Raw genomic sequence first — 22,850 nt, forward strand, 5'->3', positions numbered from 1 at the left:
AACATTACGTAATGGATTTCATCGTCATCACGAACATGTTTGTTTTCACAGGAACACCCACCAGTGCCTGTAAGATGATGGGTAATGCTGACATCTGGTTGTTGAGAACCTGCTGGGATTTTGACTTTCCCCGTCCATTACTTCCCAACTTCAAATTTGTTGGAGGGATTCACTGCAAACCTGCTAAACCATTACCAAAGGTGCTTTTTCCATAATTGTACACCAAAAAAAATCATAGTTAACCCTCTCAGGCTCAAAACAAGTTTTGATAAAAGGGCAAACAACTAAATCCTTCTTCTGAGTGTAAAAATGCTCATGAAATACGTACGTGGAGTAACCAGGTAGGTAGGTTTTAATGTTGCACATCTGCAACGCCTACTTCCAGAGGGTTAAATCCTAATGTAAAGAATAAGATCTGAAAAAAAAATCTACAAAATAGACATCTTATTAGCTGTTTTATTGAATAAAAAAGCAGATTTTGATTTAAAAAAATACAATTTTCTGCTCTAAAGAATTAAAAATCTCTGTTCCTGCAGTATTTCGAAAAGTTTGTCCAAAGCTCTGGAGATGACGGCATCGTGGTCGTTTCTTTGGGATATTCTCAAGAATCTGACCATACAAGGCAAACATGATCGCCTCTGCTCTCGCTCAAGTCCCACAAAAGGTCAGAAACGGGGGAATCTACAGGGGGGCTCTGCTGTAGAGCCTTGCCCCCGTGGGCTTATTAGATTTTTTGGGTTGCGCCACTTTGACAATGTGCCGTGCGCAGGACGCAGTTGCCTGGAGCGCATCAAAGATCAGCGCTGTTCCTCCTCTCTGCTCAAGAATGCCCCAAGAGTTCAAACAGATCCACAGCCCTGGGCGTGGACGTTGAGGGCTTCGTAATTCTAGCTCTGCTCGGCATTTTCTTCAACGTGACACAGCCCCCCCCCCCCCCCCCCCCCGTTTCTCATTTACGTTGTTTTTGACAAAAACAGCTCTGCTGCTCCAAAATGATGCATTTTAAACATTGGTGTTGTGTTATTGTAATATGTTATAATTGAGATAAATAATAAAATATGACAAAAAATTCAAAATGTGGGACAAAAGGACTTATAAGCCAACATTTTGAAAAAAAAGAGAAATTTTTCACATTTCCTGAAATAAATACGTTGGTTCAGGTTAAAGTTCATTTTTATTACATATAAAGTTAAAGAAAGGGGCGTTCAGGTGCTGCTGTTGATGTTAACACTGGAGCGTCGATGGTCCAGACTGAGATAAATGCATTAAAGTTAGGCTCCGCCCATTTGGGTTACTATGACCACCAGTGCCTACTACTACTCCTTCTTTCACCCCACCCACGTGATCCTTTGAAGTGACGTCATAAAGGCTCAGAGTCCTATTATCTAGCATCAGCCAGCTCCCACTTCATTAGCAGCCGACTGCTGGTGTGTGACACATCGACTCTCTGAGACAATCGTCTTTTACAACCTCAAACCTTTTTTCTGAGTTTGATAAAAGACCAAGAGCCTCTAGAATCATGTCTATTCTACATTTTTCATCTGAGGAGCTTCAGCGGGAATTATCTGGGTGTAAACACCCCAAAATTTATTTTTCCCATATGGCGCTCTTGGAGAAAGTCCAGTCTCAGCTTTTAATCACGGAGAAATGGTTAAGTGATGAAAAGCAGCAAACGTTACAAGCAGAGACTGAATTGGAAAAATACAACGACATAATTACCGTCCTGGAACAAGAACTGGACGTTTATCAAGACAACGCAGAGACCTGCAAGGTCACCCTGCAGGCTTTAGAGACCAAACTGAAGAAGAAAGCAACTGTGTGTGAAAATCTGCAAAATCTTTTAAAGCAGGAATCCCAGCTGAGACGTAGATTTGAACAGGGGAAGATAAACGACCAGATTAGGAACGAAGTTGATCAGAAACTAAGAGAAGAAATTAGTGAACTGAAAGAGCGTCTGGATTACTACCAGCTTAACGCTGAGACCTGCAAAACTACAATTCAGGCTTTGAAAATTAAGTTGGAGGAAAAACTAAATGTTTCTGAAAGTTTGCAAAACCAGTTAGGACTGGAGTCAGAGCTGAGACTGCAGCTGGAAGAGGAGAAACAGAATAAAGACTCGCTCACCGAGGCTTTACATGAACAAATCAGAGATTTAGAGATTATAAACGGTGTTCTGGTAGACGAGATGAAAAGTATCTTCTCTGAGACGAACGAGGCAGAGGAGACGCTTTCTGAGGAGGACGGAGAAAAGGCTTCTCTCTGTGGGGAATGTGAACCCAGTTCAGAGGACGAAACTCAGCTGGGACCCAGTCTCAGATTAGCTGAGCCAGTCCAGCAGGAGTCGTCTGGATGTCGGCATCCGACTTTCGATTCCCTTTTCCAGACAGTCGGCTCCGAACACCTACGGCTGTCTCGCCTGGACACAAGTCTCAGTGACCAAGCTGAAATAAGCTCAAAGGTAGAGAGCGAGTGCAAAAAATCCAGAACTCTGATTGATGAACTCAAACAGAAACTGGATTATTACCGAGGTGAGGCAGAGTCCTGCAACAAAATGATGCAGGAGGTAAACTTACAGCTGAAGGAGAAAGATGATCTGCTGGAAAACCTCCAAAAGCGACTCAGACGGGAATCTGAGCTGCTGAGATCCAAGTTTGATCAGCAGCAGAAAATCCAGCGGAACAAAGACAACGTTTATGAGAAATTAAAGGTAGAAATGAGTGAACTAGAAGAGGGACTGGATTACTACCAGAGTAATGCAGAGACCTTCAAAATTACAATTCATACTCTCAAAACTCAGCTGGAGGAACGAGAACATCTGATTGAAGACCAGCAACAGCGTTTAAAACAGGAGTCAGAGCTGAAAGTCCGGCTGGGACAGGAGATTCAGAACAAGGACTCGTTCAACGAGGACTTAGAGACACAAATTAGAGATCTGGAGAAAATCAACCATGATCTCTCAGAACAACTGGAGACCTTTAACTCCAGGAAGAACACGCCTGAGCCAGACGAGAAGCTGTCTGAGGAGCTGGAAGCCTTCACGTACCAGCTGGTAGAGGAAGCTTCTCTGTGTGAACCTCAGGAACAAACTTCTGAGAGTCTGGAGCCTGACGAGGATTACGAGATGGGACATGATGTTTGCTCTCCACCTGCAGAACAGATAGATTCAGTGGAAGCAAGCAGAAGTCTTCATGAAAACGAGCCTTCTCCCAAAGACAGCGTTCCACAAACAGTCAGGAACCAGAATGTTTCATTGTGGAGGCGCTTCAAGAAGTTTCTCACTCCGGCGTGTCTACGGAAACATAAAGTTAGGCCTTAAATTAGCATCTGACCCCCAAAACACTCGGGCTTCATGATGACGTCACCAGTTTAAACCCCAGCTGTGACCTCACGAAAATTAGCATTAGCCTTCTCTAAATTTAGGCATTTTTGTGTGAGTGAGTGAGTGAGTGAGTGAGTGAGTGAGTGAGTGAGTGAGTGAGTGAGTGAGTGAGTGAGTGTGTGAGTGAGTGAATATCTAATCTTAGATGCAACACCCCTTTAGAGCACACAAGCACAGCAGAAAAAAAGGGGCTTCCTGATGGAGAATTAGTTCCCCATCATGAATGCGTGGGTTTACTCCGGGCGCTCCGGTTCCCCACACACACACACGTAGGGTTAACTAGTGACCCTAACATGTCTCTGGGTGTGAGTGAGTGAGTAACTGATGCAGCTTTCTTTAACATAGAAACATGCTTGCTTAGTGTGGGGATTGCTGGAAAGCCTCTGACACAAAAAGTGGGTGACTCCATGCAATCTGCTGCGTTTCCTTAGGTAGAAAACCTTTAAATGACTGGAACAATGAGCTGAACTCAAAGCACTTTTGAATCAGTAGAATTTTTTTATTTTTTTTTTCCGGAACTGCGCTGCTCTGGATGGTTGCATGTTGGAGTAGCTCTGTTGACTTTATGTAAGTTTTGCCTTTTCTTGGACTTTTTTTCTTCTAGTTTCTCAAGAAAAACTTTAGTTTTTTTTGGACATTTTACTTTTCTGTTTCTGGTGCTGTGAAGCTTTGAGGATTTTTACTGCTATTTTTTCACTTTTTGAGCATTTGTTATGATGTTATGATGTGTAACCATGGCAACAAGCTGGTTTACAATCGGGAGCAGCTGATTAACATTGGGAAGGCTGAAATAATACCTCAACTGAAGCCACAAATCCCAAATGAGCTAAAACGCCCAAACCATCTCTTCCATCGATCATAATGGGCAATGTGAGATCACTGGCCAACAAGATGGATGAACTCCAAGCCCTTTCAAGGACTCAGCCAGAGTATCGGCAGTGCAGTGTTATGTGCTTCACTGAGACGTGGCTGCAGGACCATATCCCCGATTCCAGCGTCTCTCTGCCAGGATTCCTGACTGTATGAGCAGACAGAGATCTGAAGAGGAGCGGGAAAAGAAAAGGAGGTGGAGTGGCAGTGCTTGTCAACAACAGATGGTGCCATCCAGGTCATGTTTCAGCGAAATGTCGTCTCTGCAGCCCAGGTGTTGAACTCTTGGCAGTAAGTTGTCGCCCATATTATTTGCCAAGAGACAGAAATACTCAGATGACTCTGCAGTTGTCGGGTGTATCAGAGATGGACAGGAAGCTGAGTACAGAGAGCTGGTGGAGCGCTTTGTGGCATGGTGTGGAAACAATCATCTGACCTTGAATGTGAACAAAACAAAGGAGATGATTTTAGACTTCAGAAGAAGCAGGGTGAAGTCAAACACTGTTTCCATCATGGGAGAAGAAGTGGAGGTGGTTGAGGAATACAAACACCTTGGAGTTCACCTGGACAACAGACTGGACTGGAGAAAGAACAGCGAAGCCGTTTACAAGAAGGGACACAGCAGACTGCACTTCTTGAGGATGCTTAGGTCCTTCAATGTCTGTAGCAAGATGCTGCAGATCTTCTACAAGTCTGTTGTTGAGAGTGTAATCTCTTCAGCCATCGTCTGTTGGGTTAGCAGCATCAGAAGCAGGGACCTGAAAAGCAGTGGCGGCTGGCCAGTAGAGGGCGATAGGGCGCCGCCCTCCCAGTTTCCCCAGTGTTTTTAATTTTTATTTAAAAAAATAAATAAATAAAATTAACAATAATCACATATTGTAAGTTAATTGTGTGTTTTGTAACAAAAATAAATCATATATATATCTATATTGGTCTCTGCCGCTCTCTGCCGAGGGGTGGAGGCTGTTTGCTGTTTTTCAATCGCCCAAACAAGACGGGACCAGTTGTCCAATTGCTGACAAGAAAATCAAAGGGTAGGAATGGGAATGTATCCAATCAGCGTCGACGTTGTTTCAGAAGCATGATGGGCGATAGAGCTACCGCCAAGGCTTTCGTTGGTGTTCGGTAGAACTCGGAGAGTCTCGACTCCAGCACGTTTTTGGTCGTGACTCGTGACGGTCGTGACGCAGACGTAGACATGGACGCCAGTGCGCCTACAACCAGCAGCATGGAGCCCGGATCTCAGCAGCCACTGAATTCAGTTCGGTCTCTTCTCCAGTATCCGTTCGAGAGGAGAACTATGGTGGAAAAATTTAATGTCAAAGAGCTTGGACCAGATCAGCCCGACGTAAAGATAAGCCAGCAGGACAAGGAGAAGGGTAAACTGTACACACGACACTTCTCCCAAAATTGGTACACCAGGAAGCAGTGGCTAGCTGGATGCAATCACGCTAATGCGTTATTTTGCTTTCTGTGTGTGTTATTCAAAACGGCTGGGATCCACAGAAGGTGGATGTGGAACTTGTGTCTCATTGGGGACCCCATTCATTCTCTGACTGAGGAATGCAGCGCATCAGTGCAGCAGCCAACAAAGAAACGGAGGACGTTTGGACAGGGAGAACAGCAGCTGGGTGCAGAGGTAAGCTGTACATTACATTTCTGTAAACAAGACAATCAGAATCAGAAATCCTTGGTTGTCCCACAAACAGGGACATTTGTTTAATAACATGTACATTGTTTAATGTGCAATAACTGTAAAAACACATTTCAACACACATACTTATTATACATATTTAATCATGTAAATGTGTATTTCAAGTAAATTTGTACATACATCAATCTGATTCCATTTTACTTGTTACACTTCTGCTGCAGCAAACAAATTTCAGAGCTTTTGGGACAATAAAACATTTCTGATTCTCAATGAGATGTTTTTACATTTGAAGTAAAAACATCTCATTGAGAACCAGAAATGTTTTATTGTCCCCAAAAGTGGGAAATATGACATTTGTAAGAGGATACTGATGACATTATTGCCTATGAAAGTGTTTCCACTTTCCATAAGTCCTAACAGTGTAAATTTCTGGCATTTTGTCTAAGTAGTGTTTACTACCATTACTGTAACAGTGACCTGCTCATAATTTTTCGTGTTCACTCAAATGTTGAAATTAAACAAAATGGTTTTGTTACTTGCCTCTTGCATTGCCTATTTACCATTTATGGTCACGTTATTTTATGTGCAATTTAATGCAGTATTTTTCAACCTTGGTCCGCAAGGCAGTTTGCCAATAGTCAGACACACCTGGATTAATCAGTTTGTCCAATGATGTAAGACAGGAAATAAAAGAGCCGTGCTTAATTCAGGAAATAGTGAAGTTGTGCACAAAGCTCAGAAAGCACAAGTTTGTTTAAAAAAAAATAGCACAGCCCCACCAAAAATATTTTTCACCAGCCGCCACTGCTGAAAAGGCTCAACAGCCTAATAAAAAAGGCTGGTTCTGTTCTGGGGACGACTGTGGAACCACTGGAGGAGATAATGCAAAGAAGGATTCTCCAGAGAATCAAGAAAATGATGGACAACCCTGAGCATTCTCTTCACAAGACTGTCCGACAACAGAAGAGTGTCTTCAGTCAGAGGCTTCTTCAGTTTCGCTGCAACACTGACCACTACTGGAGATCCTTCCTGCCAACAGCCATTGTAATATACAACAACTCTTTGATGACTTGATTATTATTATTATTATTCTGAGCTACTACAGCAATCAATTTCCCTCTGGGATTAATAAAGTATTTTTGAATTTGAATTGAATTGAACTGGAACGCTGGCTCTGTAAAGGGCTCTGAGACGACCCTTGTTGTGGATTGGCGCTTTATAAATAACCTGAACAGAACTGAGCTGTGGGGAGCAGACATGTAGAGCCAGGCTTTGACAGCTGGACGTGTGAAACTAAAATGTTGAACATGAAATAAAAATGTAAGTAATTAGATATCTTAGGCCAACACATTCTCACACCTGAAGTGGCTGAAACTGACGAACGGTGACCAAGCGTTTGTTTCCAACGTGTTTAGAGGCGGCGCGCTGTGCCAGAGTGTCGTCTCCCAACTCACGTGGTAAAACGGACATTTCACCAACATTTAACCTTTAACCTCGAGCTGTTTAACCTTCCCCTCACCTCCATCCTAACTTTAACCCACTTGAGCACGCAAAACTGTGTTTCTTGTTCTATCGTTCTTCTCAAACACAGTTAACGGTGTAGCGTGTTTAACTACATACTAGAATCAACACTGTTTGCTATCAGCTTTGTTAGATTCTTAGAAAAGATCCAGACAAGTTAACAATGAAGCATCTATTATATATAAATATCTAGGATATTATATATTCGATAGAAGTTCATATGCCAACGAGCTTGGTCTATTTTTAATCCAAAGATTAATGTTTAATTTAAGATAATTAAATTTAACAGCAAAAGTTTATTTATTTAATCAGAAGTTTAAAGAAATCTTTGCTTTTTCTTAACCAAAATTATGCACCATTCTGTGTTTCATTTCAAAGAAGAGTCAGGTTTTTAAAGTTAAGAATTTATTACTAACACTTAAAAAAATGACAATTTAGAAATGACCATTTTTGAACAGACAATTTGATATTAAAACTTGTTTTAAAAAGCAAACCTGTGACTGGATGCTAAAATGAAAATGCGAGTTTTTTTGATGCGTGAATGAATCTCAGAAGGTTTCTTTCAGCGAGAGAAGCATTTCTGGGTGGAAAGTTATTTTGCAGCTAACTGAGTCGTTTCTTAGGAAGAACAACATCAAACACCATCTGTGTGCTACCTCACCCAGCAAGACGACCCTCTGTGTGGATCCGGAGGTCAAGGAGGATGTTGTCAGCCTCAGGGGTACTCGGTCCGGTAGAACCGATCCTCTGGTCCAGAGATGTCGCGGGTACACGGTATCGAGTGTCTGGCTTAACTCTGAAGGAGTTTTGCGTCAGCTGGTTACAGTGCGTTTATTCAGAGCGATTCTATCAGCGTGACAGAATGCTTAGTAGAGATTCGGGCGGCCGTCCCTCATCTCCTTGTATGGTTCAAGAACTGAACTTTTGCTGTTGGAATTCTGTTTTAACAAAACCCTCAGAACACGCCCACTCTCAGCATCAGAAAGCTTGGTCATGAGTAAAGACGTGATGGTTTTACCCTTTACCCTGGATCCCTTCCGAATGTGGCTGGTTAACGTGCACGATGACCTTCTGGTTTAATGACCACACATTACGGATTATCAACCATAACTATTATTATACCCAAAGCATAACAAGTCATTTCAGTAATTAAAATACATGTATACTGAATCAAGAGATTATTTATGATGGTTGTAATAACAGTAATAAAGTGAAGAGTTTATTAAAATTATTATTTAATATTATTATTTTGAAACTTGAAGTGTCCTTCATCTTGGGACGGAACAGCAGCAGATAAAGATGGTTTCAGCAGACATCACGGCTCCTGGCGTGGTTAATCTGTGGGGCAAAGCTACAGAACGACCCAGCTTGACCCTGCTGGGAAAATGTGACCTTTGTCACAAATTAGAGGCCATTCATGACGCTACAACAGGAAATTTAGAAAGAGACACAGGGTTAAGGTTAGGATGGAGGTGAGGGGAAGGTTAAATCGCTAGAGGTTAGAGGTTAGATGTCTTTGAAGTGCCCGTTTTACCACGGGCGTCGGAAAGCGATGCTCTGACACAGCGCGTCGTCTCCCAGCGCGTCGGAAACAAACGCTTGGTCACCCGCCGTCAGTTTCGGCCGCTTCGGGTGTGAGAATGTGTTGCTTAGGCAGAATGCTCAGAACTCTATGATGTCACAGAGGCTGCAGCAGAAATTGTCATGTGCTGGGGTGAGTGCTCCTCTCATTTTTGTTCCATCTTTGAGCTGCTGTGCATTCACTGTTCTCCTCTCCTCCCTGCCGGCCCGCTCTCCTGCTCTCCTCGCGCCCGCTCTCCTGGACACCCCCTCTTGGATTCACCCCGGTGTTGGTACAGGATCTGCTCGGGTGCAAGATCGGCTCGGGGTACTTCGACTGCCGATGACGTCAAAGTAGTTGATTGGCTGAACATGAACCTTACGGAATTACGTAATCACGTTACATTGTTATCACGTTACGTTGTTATCACGTTACGTTGGTCCAGGCAAATCTTTCTGTTGGAAAGATGGACAACTTTTACAAAGAAATTCATCATTACCTCTTTGAAAATACACTTTTAGCATAGAGCTGCATGTATATTAGGGCTGAACGATTAACTGCATGTGCAATTAAATTGCGATGTGACAAAAGGAGATTTTCTTATCGCAAAGGCTGCAATTTGGCAGCGAGTGGTTAGCGCAATGCTAATATACGTGGAAAAACCATAGGGAAAAACCCATAGGAATGCTAATGCTAATATCACTGATTACATTATTGCAAATAATGAATTAGAAACGTGCCAAATGATTACATTTGGAGTCTAACAGAAAGTAAAAGTACCATCAATCAAATAAGTACAGACAGGTATTTTAGTAAAGCCAGAAAACTTTTAACTCCAGAGTTTTGGCTAGCAACTATGAGCGTACCTGAACTACGCATGGACAAGACGTCAAAAACTCTAAACACAAATACTTCAATAAACGGGACACACTTCTTTCCTGCAAATACAATTTCACAGGTGTTGCTAATACCTATGATCCTTCAAGGGATGTGCTCAAAGAGGAGTTCAACATTATGAATACAATATAGTGTTTTATTTTACAAATACCATTATAAACACAAACTTACGTCTTAAGAAACATTATATTAATAACGAAACTGCTAAATTCTTTCCAACAGTATAGATGTGTGGTGTATTTTGTCCAAGTGGGTTTGCCGTACTTTGACGTCATCGGCAGTCGAAGGACCCCAAGCCGATCTTGCACCCGAGCAGATCTTGTACCGACAACGGCGCTCTTTTTTTTTTAATTTAGAATATTGGTTCGTTAACAATACAGTCAAGATACACAACTGACTCAATGTCCACTATGAAGTACATGGAAACAGTATAAACATAACAAAAACACACCAACAGATTCAACGCCAGGGGTTACTGCATACAAATTATAAAACATATGAGAATGATGATCGAAACAGGAAACAGTACGAGACCTGCAACAGAGTATGAATTATGGAAAGATTTGAAATTTCGAGCAGAGACTTAGTGTCTTAATGGCTTTGTTATTGTTCGAGGTGGAGATTGTTTTCAAATAAAGCTGAAGCTCTTTTTTCAAGACACAAAAGGAAGGTCTTATTTTTAACACTTTACATTTACGGATGTAAAACTTGGTCAGCAATATAATAAGATTAGATATGAACAGTTCATTTTCCAAATCCCTCTGATAGTCTAGAAATCCAAACAGAACATTGTGAAAATGTAATACAAAGATCTCATGGATATGGTCCAATATAAATCTACAGACGCCTTGCCAAAGTTTCCGAGTGTGTTCACAAGTCCAGAACAAGTGGTTGATAGTTTCTGGGTGCTCCTTGCAGAAAGTACAGGATACATCAAAGTCTTTAATGAATCTCCTCAGGAATGTTTTAACAGGATAATAGCGATGAAGGAGTTTGAATGTGACTTCTTTGACTTTGTTTGTAAGCAAGTATCTGTTAGGAAGAGTCCATACTTTTTCCCACTACACATATTGAACAAGTGAATTCCATTTAGGGAGAACATGTGGTACAGAAACACAATCAGCTAGAAAAAGGGAGCGAATCTGCTTATTTGGCCGTAATCTTGATAGAAAACAAAGTTTCCCTATAAACGTGTCACTTGGATCAGGCAAAGGGGTCATGTTAGATGGTGGGGTGGTATAACTTTTGAAAAGCATAATAACACCAGATGGATAAGCGTCGAAAACAATAGCAAATTCTTTAGGTGTTACAGGAGTTTTATAATGAGAAAGAAATTCTTGATAAGTAAATAAATTTCCATCCTTATTAAAGAGCTGATTGATCTTCATAATGCCATTCCTAAACCAATTGTCAAAAATAAGGATTTCCTTTTGTAACAGACATCTTTATTGTTCCATATAAGTAATTATTAGGAGAAAAGTTGTGCTTATAAATTGGAGACCAAGCCAATAACATTTGTTTATGAAAATTTGAGAGAGAAACAGGTATACGCGTCATGATGTGAGGGTGGAGATGGCGGGCCAAGTGTGGTGGAGGGTTCAGGAGGCAGGAAAGCAGGCACGGATGAAAAAATAAAAATGGTTTAATGGTGGAACGGGAGAGACGGGACAAAACACGCATGAACAAACAACAATGATCCGACGAAGACAGCAACAAGGAGGGAGGTATAAATACACAGGGAAATCAGGAACACATGGGCAGGTTAACGAGGGACAGGTGAGAACAATAAGGTCAATCAAGGCAGGAGAAACACAGCCAGGGAGGCCGGGGCAGACCATGACAATACGTTCAATATTGTAGTTGCACATTAAGAGAAATTTTAGTCCACCCAGCTTAGAAAAGATTTGATGGGAAATGATATTCCACGTAGACATCGGGTCTTTTAAATAATGTTTAATCCAATTAATTTTGAATGTGTTGTTTAAAATATTAAAATCAAAAAAATTAAGTCCACTATTTTTGTAATTATTCATTAGTACTGATTTTTTAATATGAGTTTTGTTCTTGCAAATAAATTTATAAGGCATCTGATCAATTTCTTTTGTAACTGTTTTATCAACATCCAAAGAAATGGCAGCATATGCAAGTCTGGAGATTCCTTCCGCCTTAGCGAGTAGTATCCTACCTTTTAATGAAAGGTCCCTTTGGATCCACTGGTTAAATTTTTTTTTTTGGTTCTTTCTAATATTGGGGTAAAGTTCAGGTCACTTCTGTCTTTTTGGTTTTTTGTTACAACTATTCCTAGGTACGTCACTTCTTCTTTAACTGGAATATTGCAGATGGAGGGTAGCTCACAGTTCCTGACTGCCATTAGTTCACATTTATTTATATTTAGAGAAAGGCCCAAAGCTTTGGAAAAAACCTGAATATCATCAAGAGCGAGGGAGATTTGAGATGAGTCACGTAAGAAAAGGGTCGTGTCATCAGCCAGTTGACTAATAATGACTTCTCTATCTGCAATCGATATGCCTTTTAGGTTGCTCAATTTGATATGAGAGGCCAATAATTGAGTGGCCAGGATAAATAAATAAGGACTGACATATCCCACGATTTAATTGAAACCTAGGAGATGTGCCATTCTTAAGTTTAATTGAACTGTTCCCTTAGCGTATAAGGTTTTAATTGCTCTGCTAAAAAAATCCCCAAATCCAAATTTCTCTAGTGTTTTGAAGATAAAATTGTGTTCGATGGAGTCAAATGCCTTGTAAAAGTCCAAAAAGAGGGTAAAACTTTCATTGGAATTTAGTTCAGGGTAATCTATTATGTCAAGTACGAGTCGAATGTTGTTAGAAATGTGCCTGTTCCTCAAAAACCCAGACTGTGTCTCATCTATAATATTATCTAACACGTTTTTTAGGCGCTTAGCAAATATAATAGCTAAAATTTTATAGTCGTTATTGAGGAGACTAATTTGCCGCCAATTGTCAATAAGTGAGATATCCTTCTTAGGTTTAGGGATCAGGGTTATGAGGCCCTGTGTTAGAGTTGGAGGAAGAAAACCTTTGGAAATACTCTCATTAAAGATCTCTAATAAAAATGGAGCTAGCTCTTCAGAGAAGGATACGTAAAATTCAGAAGTGAGTCCATCCACCCCAGGAGATTTGTTGTTCTTTAAACTTTTAATTGAGTCTAGTATTTATTTTAAGGTGGTTGGACTATTGCAGAACATCTTATCCGCTGTACTAATTGGAGCAATATTCGTTAAAAGAGTCCAAAAAACGGACAGCACTGTCATCACAATAACGACAGCTATATAGCTCCTTATAAAAATTGGAACAGAAGTTTGCACTTCGATTAGCATCGTCACACATTACATTGTCTAGTTTTAGTTGATGAATGGTATTATTTTTGGATTGGGATTTTTCTAGCCTAAAAAAGTATGCTGAATTCTGCTCTCCTTCCTCCAGCCATTGTTTCCTGGACCTTACAAAAGCCCCTTCAGCTCTAGATTGATAGAGTTTATCCAGTTTATTTTGAAATTCCAATAGAGTTTCTTGTTCTTCAGGGGATAACTTATCTGTGCAAATAGATGACAACTGTGTTATTTTAGAAATCACCCTTTCTTCTTCATAACGTTTGCATTTTGCTAGTTCACTACAGTATTTTCTAAAAAAAATTTCCAGCTTCAAACTTTAGAAGTTCCCATTTACTCCCATATACTTTTTCAGCCTGGGCCTCATTCCAAAAAGCTTGTATTAGTTCCTTAACCTTGGTTTTTACTATGTCATGACACAAGATAGAGCTGTTGAGTTCCCAGTATGCATTATGTTGGCGTGTGTGGAAGAAGGAAGTAAAGAAATGTTCATTTGGATGGCCTTGTGGTCAGTCAAAGGGGTCGAGAGGATGTTAACCTTGACATATTCCTCGAGATTATTTGAAACTAACCAAAAATCTATTCTTGATTGTCTGGTTCTTGTTTTATTACCCCAGGTAAAAATTCTATCATGTGGGTATTTTTTCCTCCAAATATCTATTAGATCAAATCTTTGCATTATTGATTTTAGGTATATATTAGCGTTAGACAGAGGACCTGGTGGTCACCTATCCATGGTGTTGTCCAAAGTGACATTAAAATCACCTCCTATAACTAGATAAGCATGAGGGAATTTAGCCAACCAGTAACAAATAGTCTTTTCTACGATTGTAAGCAAATTGTTATTAACAGAATCAGAATAGGTTTATTGCCATTGTTAGTGAACAAACAATTCACAAACTAGGAACTTGCTTTGGTACTAAAGTGCTACATATAACATGAATAATATTAAGATTAAAAATAGAATAAAATAGAATAAAAATAGAAGGAAACTTTCAGCTATAAAAAATGGCAGGTAATGGTAGTATGGCTGATAACGTGACGTTGTGTCGAGTACAGAAGACCAGCATGGTTGTGTGTTTATAATCTGTTCACAAGTCTAACGGCAGATGGAAAGAAACTGTTCTTATGGCGGGAGGTTCTGGTCCGGATGGACCGTAACCTCCTGCCTGAGGGAAGCGGCTCAAAAGGTCTGTGACCCGGGTGAGAAGGGTCAGCTGCTATCCGACCTGCACGCCCCCGAGTCCTGGAGACGTACAGGTCCTGGAGAGATGGAAGGCTGCAGCCAATCACCTTCTCAGCAGAGCGCCCAATGCGCTGCAGTCTATGTTTGTCCCTCACTGTGGCTCCAGCGTACCACACAGCAATGGAGGAGGTGAGGATGGACTCAATGATGGCCGTGTAAAACTGCACCATCATCTGGGCCGGCAGCTTGGCCTTTTTCAACTGCCGCAGAAAGTACATCCTCTGCTGGGCCTTTTTGAGCAGGGAGCTGATGGATGGCTCCCACCTAAGGTCATGTGTGATGGTGGTTCCGAGGAAGCGGAAGGAGTCCACAGTGGTGACGGGGAGGTCAGTCAGGACGACGGGGAGAGATGGGGCTGTGACTTTCCTGAAGTCCACAATCATCTCCTCTGTCTTCTGAGCATTGAGCTCCAGGTTGTTGCTGCTGCACCAGGACACCAGCCGCTCCACCTCCCTCCTGTAGGCGGACTCATCACCATCAGAGATGAGCCCGATGAGGGTGGTGCCATCCGCAAACTTGATCAGTTTAACAGAGTCATGGCTCGAGGTGCAGCAGTTTGTGTACAGGGAGAAGAGCAGAGGAGAAAGTACACAGCCCTGTGGAGATCCTGTGCCAATAGTCTGAGTGGTGGAAACATTCTTCCCCAGCTGCACGCACTGCCTTCGGTCCGTCAGGAAGTCAGTGATCCACCTGCAGGTGGAATTGGGTACGGTGAGCACGGAGAGCTTGTCCTGGAGCAGAGCAGGGAGGATGGTGTTGAACGCAGAGCTGAAGTCCACAAACAGGATCCTAGCGTAGGTTCCCGGGGAGTCCAGGTGCTGCAGGATGAAGTGGAGGGCCAGGTTGTTGGCGTCGTCCACAGACCTGTTGGCTCTGTAGGCGAACTGCAGAGGGTCCAGGAGGGGGGAGGTGAAGGACTTGAGATGAGGGAGGACTAGGCGCTCAAAAGACTTCATGACTACAGACGTCAGCGCCACAGGCCTGTAATCATTCAGTCCAGTGATACAGGGTTTCTTAGGGACAGGAACAATGGTGGACAGCTTAAAGCAGGTAGGAACATGGCAGGACTCCAAGGAGATGTTAAAGATGTAAGTGAAGATGGGAGACAGTTCCTCTGCGTAGTGTCTCAGGGTTGCGGGGGAGACACCGTCTGGACCCGGGGATTTCCGTGGGTTTTGCTTACGGAAAAGCTTAAGCACATCCTCTTCTGTCACTGAGAAGGCAGTGGAGGGGTGGTCAGCGGGGACTGTACTGTTCACAGTAGGGTAGGTGGTGGGGGGGTGGGGGGGCATGTGACACCAGAGTGGCTGAAGAAACCTGTGCAGTAGGGGTTGTGGGGGATGGGTGTTGCACTTCAAACCTTGCATGAAAGGAGTTTAGTTGTTCAGCCAGTTGTAGATCGTCAGCAGCATGTTGGGCTCTAGGCTTGTAGTTGGTGATTTGCCTCAGCCCTCTCCAGACAAGAGGCGGTGTCATTGTTAGAGAACTGCTCCTTAAGACGTTTATTGTACCGAGATCTCGCCTTCTTCAGCTCTTTTGAGAACCTGTACTTAGCGCCCTTGTAGCTTTCTCTGTCCTTGGCTCTGTGGGCTGCTTCTTTCTCTCTCCTCAGCTGTCTCAGTCTGGGTGTGAACCAGGGCTTATCGTTGTTAAAAGTGACCCTGGTTTTTGTTGGAATAATGCTGTCCTCACAGAATTTTATATATGACGTCACAGTGTCTGTATATTCATCTAAGTTGTCTGTGGCAGATCCAAACACGTTCCAGTCTGTTGTGTCCAAACACATGCTAAGCTCCTCCACAGCCTCGCAGGTCCACTTCTTAGAAGTTCTCACTGCAGGTTTGGAGAGCTTCAGCCTCTGCCGATATGAGGGGATGAGGTGAATCATGGCATGGTCTGAGAAGCCGAGAGCAGCTCGCTGCACAGCTCGATAAGCTCCACTGACTGTGGTGTAGCAGTGATCCAGCGTGTACTGCCCTCTTGTCGGGCATTTAACAAACTGTCTGCACTTAGGCAATTCCTGGCTCAGATTTGCCTTGTTAAAGTCGCCGAGGATAATAAATAGAGAGTCCGGAAAGGTCTGTTCCACACTTAGGATCTGCTCCGCGAGCGCACGTTGAGCCTCGTGCACGTCCACGCCAGGCGGGATGTAAACAGCGGCCAGAATGAATGAAGCGAACTCACGTGGGGAGTAGAATGGCTTACAGTTTATGAAGAGGAATTCCAGAGCAGGAGAGTAGTGCTGGGAAATCACAGTCACATCCGAACACCAGGCATTGTTGATGTAGAAGCAGACACCTCCACCTTTTGTCTTTCCTCCGGATAAGAACCGCTGTCTGTCTGCGCGTAGGAGCTGGAATCCCTCCAAATGGAGCGCGCAATCCGGGGTCTGCTCGTTGAGCCACGTCTCCGTGAAGCATAAGACAGAGAAGGAAGAAAAGTCTCTGTTCCGTCTCATCAGCAACCCCAGTTCGTCCATCTTGTTGCTAAGTGAGCGGACATTGGAGAGGAAAATCCCAGGTAAGGGCGTACGTAAGCCGCATCTTCGTAGACGCACGAGCACTCCCGCACGTTTCCCCCTCCTACGGCGTCTCACTTTCTTAATTAAAAAGTGGACCAAATCCGCTACACCCACTAAAAAAACTGGAAGTAGATCCGTCTGCATTGATGTTCTGACGTTTAGAAGCTCTTCACGGGTGTGAGAGCACGCTGACACACAATTTACAGACAAAAACAAACAAAACACGACGCACGTTAGCACCAGGGCGACCTTCCTCGGCGCCATCTTGGTTGATCCATCAGATGCCACTTGTCGAGTTATATCCATAAATGTTAATTAGAATGAAGTTGTAAGTATATATTTCCAGAATCTGACATATATAGTGACCATTATCGTCACAGTCAGTGTGTATTATTTTACCAGTAAAAGTGTTTTTAAGAGTACAAACTCCAGCAGACCTTTGTGTAGCATGTGAGAAAAAGGTCTCATTTCCCCACTGAGATTTCCAAAAGCAGACATCATCATCATCATCTGTATGAGTTTCCTGAAAAAAAAAAATCAGTTTTGCATTGTTTCCCAAACAAAAATAAAGCTTTTCGTTTCAAGTTATCCCTTAGACCCCTGGCGTTGAGAGAAACTATGGATAACGACAAATCTGTGATATTAAGATGAACTTTAACTTGCCAATCGCACAGTTCTTACCCTGCGAGGTATATGAAGGATTGATACGAGAACAGCGTCAAAATAAGGTATAAGAGCATGTAAATGCAACATAAATGCACGGCATATGAGCCAACAGTCACTTGCAGAACTTAAGGCAAATTGTCTGGGGGAACACGGAGCAAGTGGGGAGAGTTGTGGTAGCCGAGCTCCTCAACTCAGGCTGGAGGAAAAATCTCCTAAAAGCACGGCCTCCTACAAAGTATGTGATTTTCCCTGCCTTACGTGCTTCACTCACAAGCGGCCAGAGTTTCAGCCTTGCTTCTCTATCAGCTTTGCAGAGATCTTCCGTGAAGCGTAGACCGTTCCCTCGAAGGTAGGATGAGTTTTTCGCTGCAGCCCACACACCGCAGCTCTTTGCACCCGTGAGGAGAACTGTATGATGATGCCTCTGGTGGCGCTCGGTTTCTTCACCCCGACCCGGTGGACTGTGTCGATGACATCCGGGAGTCGTTCAGCATCTGATGGCAGCAGCTCCTGGCAGATACGGGTCACCTCTTTCCGCACATCTTTGTCTTCCACCCTCTCAGACACTCCGTGTAACTTCAAATTCCAGCGCCTCGAATATCTCTCCATTTCATTAATGAAATGCAGATTCGAGCGTGAGAAGCTGCTTCTTTTCTTCCGTAACAGTGATTTCGAGTTGAGAGACCTTACCCTTTACCTCAACCACTTGCTTGCAGAGGACATCCAAATCTCCCCTCAGGCTCGAGACTTGAGCTGTATTATCCTTATCCAACTTCTTCAGTTCGTCCGATCTGGCGTTGATCAATGTTGATAAAGAGGTGACAATATCATTGCCATTTCAGATTTACCTTTCTTACTGGGTGATTTCTCTGGGGTAATGGGGAGAGGCGGAAATTCCCCTTCATTCATTACAGAAAATTTTGGGGAGACATCTACGGCAGAGTAGTCATGGCAGTTGTCGATAAGAGCATTGGAAGCACCTGCAACCTCCTGTTCCTCCATCTTCTTCATCACACTTTTTCTCTTCCCGCTAGAGTTCGCCATAACTTGAAAAAGAAGCCTTAAGAGTTGCTATTGATGTCAAATAAGGTAAAAGGCTCAGTTTTGAGTCACAATAGAAAGTTTCAAGCCGTATTATAACTATATATTTGCAAAATAAAGTTCAGTTTGATAGCTGCCCTCGAAAGCGCGTCATTCACAGCGCCATCTTGGCTCTTTTTCTGACAACGGCGTTCTGTGACTTTCCCAACGGTGTAAAAGACGGCGTTTTGCAGGCCACTCCCAAAGGGTTTCTCTGCCACTTATTTCAAACTTTGATCGCCCAATCCACGATGAGAACATACAGACAGCACTAGTTCATCCTAGATGCTGTTTCCTGCTTTCCTGAAGATGCTATTTTATGCTTAAATTCACCAAAATGACCTCATATATAGTACTGATTGTTGCATTAGCTCATGTTAAACATGATTTTATTACTGCTACTTGCTTTGATATTAATAAAACGAAGACACTGACACGATCTGTCCCTATTAAAACACGAACTGATGTGATCAGACTTGTATCAGTTGCATGTATTCACCACTAGGGAGCACCCACACATAAGCCAAAAGCCACGGGGGATTTTTCTAAGTGTGTTTTTATTTGTTAGGAATGTAAAATGACTTTCATCATATATAAAATTTATGATTATATGTAAAAGTAAATAAAAACCGAATAAAATACCTAATGGACTGAACCTGTTATTTACATATCTGATACTTTCAGAAATCCAAGATAAAAGATTGCTTCATTGCACAGGTGTATAACAAAGTTGTCTTTGTGCTCACTAAAGACAGCCCATAAGGATATAGTAAAATATAAGGACAATTTAAAACCCAGACTGAGAGCCCTTGAGACAGATTCCCTGTGTTGTAACTGCTTTCTGTAATTTTGTAAATAACATGTCTGTGTAACTAAAACTAATGTAACTGTCATGTTTTCAGCCTCTTGCCCAGCACTCGCTTGAAAATGAGGTTTTTAATCTCAATGGGACCTTCCTGGTTAAATAAATAATAAATAAACAAGGCTAAAATTGATATCACTCACACACACACACGCGTGCGCACACACACACACACACACACACACACACACACACACACACAGGTATGTCTACACCCCTGAACAGACCCAGGAGTGTGGTGGAGAACCTCTGATCCCAGCTTCCATCTGACTGAAGGTGCAAGGTCAATGATCAGTTCCAGGTAAGAAAAGTAAAACTCCTGATATTCTAACAGAAAAACATGTTGCTCCATCCCCGCCCTGCTCTCCAGGCTTTCTCATCTTCTCTAGAAGCTCCTCCCACATGTCATTTGTTTTCAGGCTAAACTAACCCAAGAACTCTGGTGTCAGACTGACTGTGGCTGTCATGGTCTGCGTCTGCCCCTTCCTTCATGTGTCTCCTGATGTTTCTCCATCCTCTCTAGATTCCCTTCTGTGTCTCATAGCGCCCTCGTGTCTTTTGTCTGCGTCTCAATTAGGTGTCTTAATGTTGTTACCCTCTTAAAATCATTCCTCCCAGGTCAGCTCCAGCATCTTTGTCCCCAGCTCAGTGTGTGTTTGTGTGTGTGTGTGTGTGTGTGTGTGTGTGTGTGTGTGTGTGTGTGTGTGTGTGTGTGTGTGTGTGTGTCCTCCCAGGTCAGCTCCAGCATCTTTGTCCCCAGCTCAGTGTGTGTTTGTGTGTGTGTGTGTGTGTGTGTGTGTGTGTGTGTGTGTGTGTGTGTGTGTGTGTGTGTCCTCCCAGGTCAGCTCCAGCATCTTTGTCCCCAGCTCAGTGTGTGTGTGTGTGTGTGTGTGTGTGTGTGTGTGTGTGTGTGTGTGTGTGTGTGTGTGTGTGTGTGTGTGTGTGTGTCCTCCCAGGTCAGCTCCAGCCTCTTTGTCCCCAGCTCAGTGTATGTGTGTGTGTGTGTGTGTGTGTGTGTGTGTGTGTGTGTGTGTCCTCCTCCAGCTAGTTAGTTTGAGCCCTTCCCTCTGTCTTTAGATAATTGTTGTTTAGTTTAGTGTTTAGGTATTTGCCCTCCTGTTTCTGTTTTCCCAGTTAGATTATCATATTCACCTGTCTTCCCTCCAGCCCTCACTCCACACACCTGCTGCCATTTTCCCTAATTACTCCTCCCTGTGTATTTAAGCCCTGTCTTGTCTCTGTCTTGTGTCGGTCCATTATGGTAATTCTGTCAGTCTCGTCTTTCTGTGGATTGAGTTTTTGGATTTCCAGATTGTTATTTGGATTTTGTTCCCCACCTTAGGATTTACTTTTGTTTTTGGCTCACCTTAAAGGATTTTTATTTATTCAACCTCTGCTTCTTGTCATCCTGGGTTACTGCATTTTGGGTCCTACCAGCACCATATCGTGACAGTGGCAGCTACAACTGGTCCAGGCTACCTACCATGACTCTTTGCAGGTGTGGCAAAAGTGACTTTATTTTTATGCATCGTGTAATCTTTACAACCTTTTGAGTTTTAACATCTATGTTTTTGTTTTATAGCAACGTGTGTTGCTGCTGTGAGCTTGGAGCTAGAGAACATCATGACATCACAGAGGAGCTACTGGTTCTGGTCCAGTGACACTTGGTGGTGAGTTGTGAGTTCACCTGGTAAATAACTTTTACAAAAATATTGTTTCTTTGGTAACAAAAGTGAATTAACAATAACTTGCATTCCTGTAGGACACTTGGCGAAATATGGACGCTACACCATGAGGCAGGCACACATGGAGATTCTATAGGAGCACATATGGTGAGCAACACAACACATTATTATTGTTCACTGTCCTGGATTTCTTTGTGCATCTCATTAGCCTAGCTGACCGCCACTGCAGGATACCTGACAACTCCTGTCATCTGGCTATGAGAGCAGGTGCATCCTCAGTAACACACCTGTAACATATCAGCTCATCTGGCTGAGTAAATGACCTGGTGGCCATGGCTCTTTTACTGAAACGTACTCTCTTCTACAGATCTGTGAACATCAGTTTCTCGTGAAGATGTTTCAACTCCTGGTCCTGAGAGGACAGTGTCATGTTCTGTGTCCCTTTGTTCCCCAGCCCCTCCAGTTCCCACTCCAGGTTCTCTTGTGTTTCATAGCGCCCTCATGTGTCCTTTGTCTGCATCTCATTTAGATGTCTCCTGTGTTCCTTTAGTCTTCTCCAGTCACCCCTCACCCCTCTGCACCCAGTCATCTCTCTGCAGTGTTTAGTTTCAGCTTTTCATTTTATTCTCTTTTATGATTGTCCCACCAGTCTTTGTAGTTCTCCTTCCCTTTAGAATATTATGTGGTTGCTTTTCTTAGGTTTTTTCTTAGGTCATGTGAGTTTCCTCCCTGATTAAGTATTGCTTTAACCTGGTCCTCTCCCCACACACCTGCAGCTCATCTGCCTCCCATCATGCCCCAGTTTATTTAAGCCCTGTCTTGTCGGTCCATTGTTTGTCAGCGTGATTTGTTCTGTCAGTCTGCCCGTTCTCCTGGTGTTTTTGGATTTCCTGATTTTTGAATTTTGGCTCCCTGCCTTTAAATTTCTTTATTTTGGGACTCGTCCTACAATAAAAGGATTTTCTTCTTCCACTCCTGCCTCGTGTCATCCTGGGTTCTGCATTTTGGGTTCTAACATCCCTCCAAAACATGACAGACAGAACCTCCTTACCGCCACCATCCAGCCCTGTCTCCTGTCTGCCTACAATTATAATAAAATGCTGTATGAGTTCTTTGTGCTGCCTAATTTTATATCACGTGTGATCATTACATTGATGCAGGTTTAACTAGCTCTAATGTGGCGAATTAAATCAGCACCTCACCAAGCTATTTAAAGTCAAGTGAGTGTTAACATATTTACAGACAAGAACCAAACCAGTAATTTAATGTTTAATGAAAACAAGTCCAGAGGGATGAATCCTTTGAAGGCACATTCTTTAAGCTGGCGGTGGACAGAAAACAGCTGCAGTTTCATCTTGACCCAATCCCCCGTCGCATTTAGTAAAGTGAAGCCAAACTTTAGAGCGCGTTCATGTTCTTGTCGGATATTCGGAGTTCCGAGGAAAGCAAATGCACCATTAGCGAAACAGAAGCTAACATATCAAGCTAACATATGAAGCTAACGTACTCTTAAACATTTTATTTACCTACCGGAG

At 42.8% G+C, this 22,850-nt stretch overlaps 1 protein-coding gene and 1 long non-coding RNA gene across 2 annotated transcripts; both read left to right on the forward strand.

Moving 5' to 3' along the window:
• The first annotated feature begins 1,600 nt into the window (after positions 1 to 1,600).
• LOC139072051 (myosin heavy chain, clone 203-like) lies at positions 1,601 to 3,316 on the forward strand. The gene has a single exon (XM_070555241.1). The coding sequence runs from the start codon at positions 1,601 to 1,603 to the stop codon at positions 3,314 to 3,316; it is 1,716 nt and encodes a 571-aa protein (XP_070411342.1).
• A 17,236-nt stretch (positions 3,317 to 20,552) lies between these two features.
• LOC139072346 (uncharacterized) lies at positions 20,553 to 22,613 on the forward strand. Its single transcript, XR_011521860.1, has 4 exons — positions 20,553 to 21,128; positions 21,213 to 21,300; positions 21,393 to 21,462; positions 21,683 to 22,613. It is a non-coding gene; the product is annotated as an uncharacterized lncRNA (long non-coding RNA).
• Positions 22,614 to 22,850: the final 237 nt, after the last annotated feature.

This window comes from Nothobranchius furzeri, chromosome 10 (assembly GCF_043380555.1).
Source record: "Nothobranchius furzeri strain GRZ-AD chromosome 10, NfurGRZ-RIMD1, whole genome shotgun sequence".
NCBI classification, from domain to species: Eukaryota; Metazoa; Chordata; class Actinopteri; order Cyprinodontiformes; family Nothobranchiidae; genus Nothobranchius; species Nothobranchius furzeri.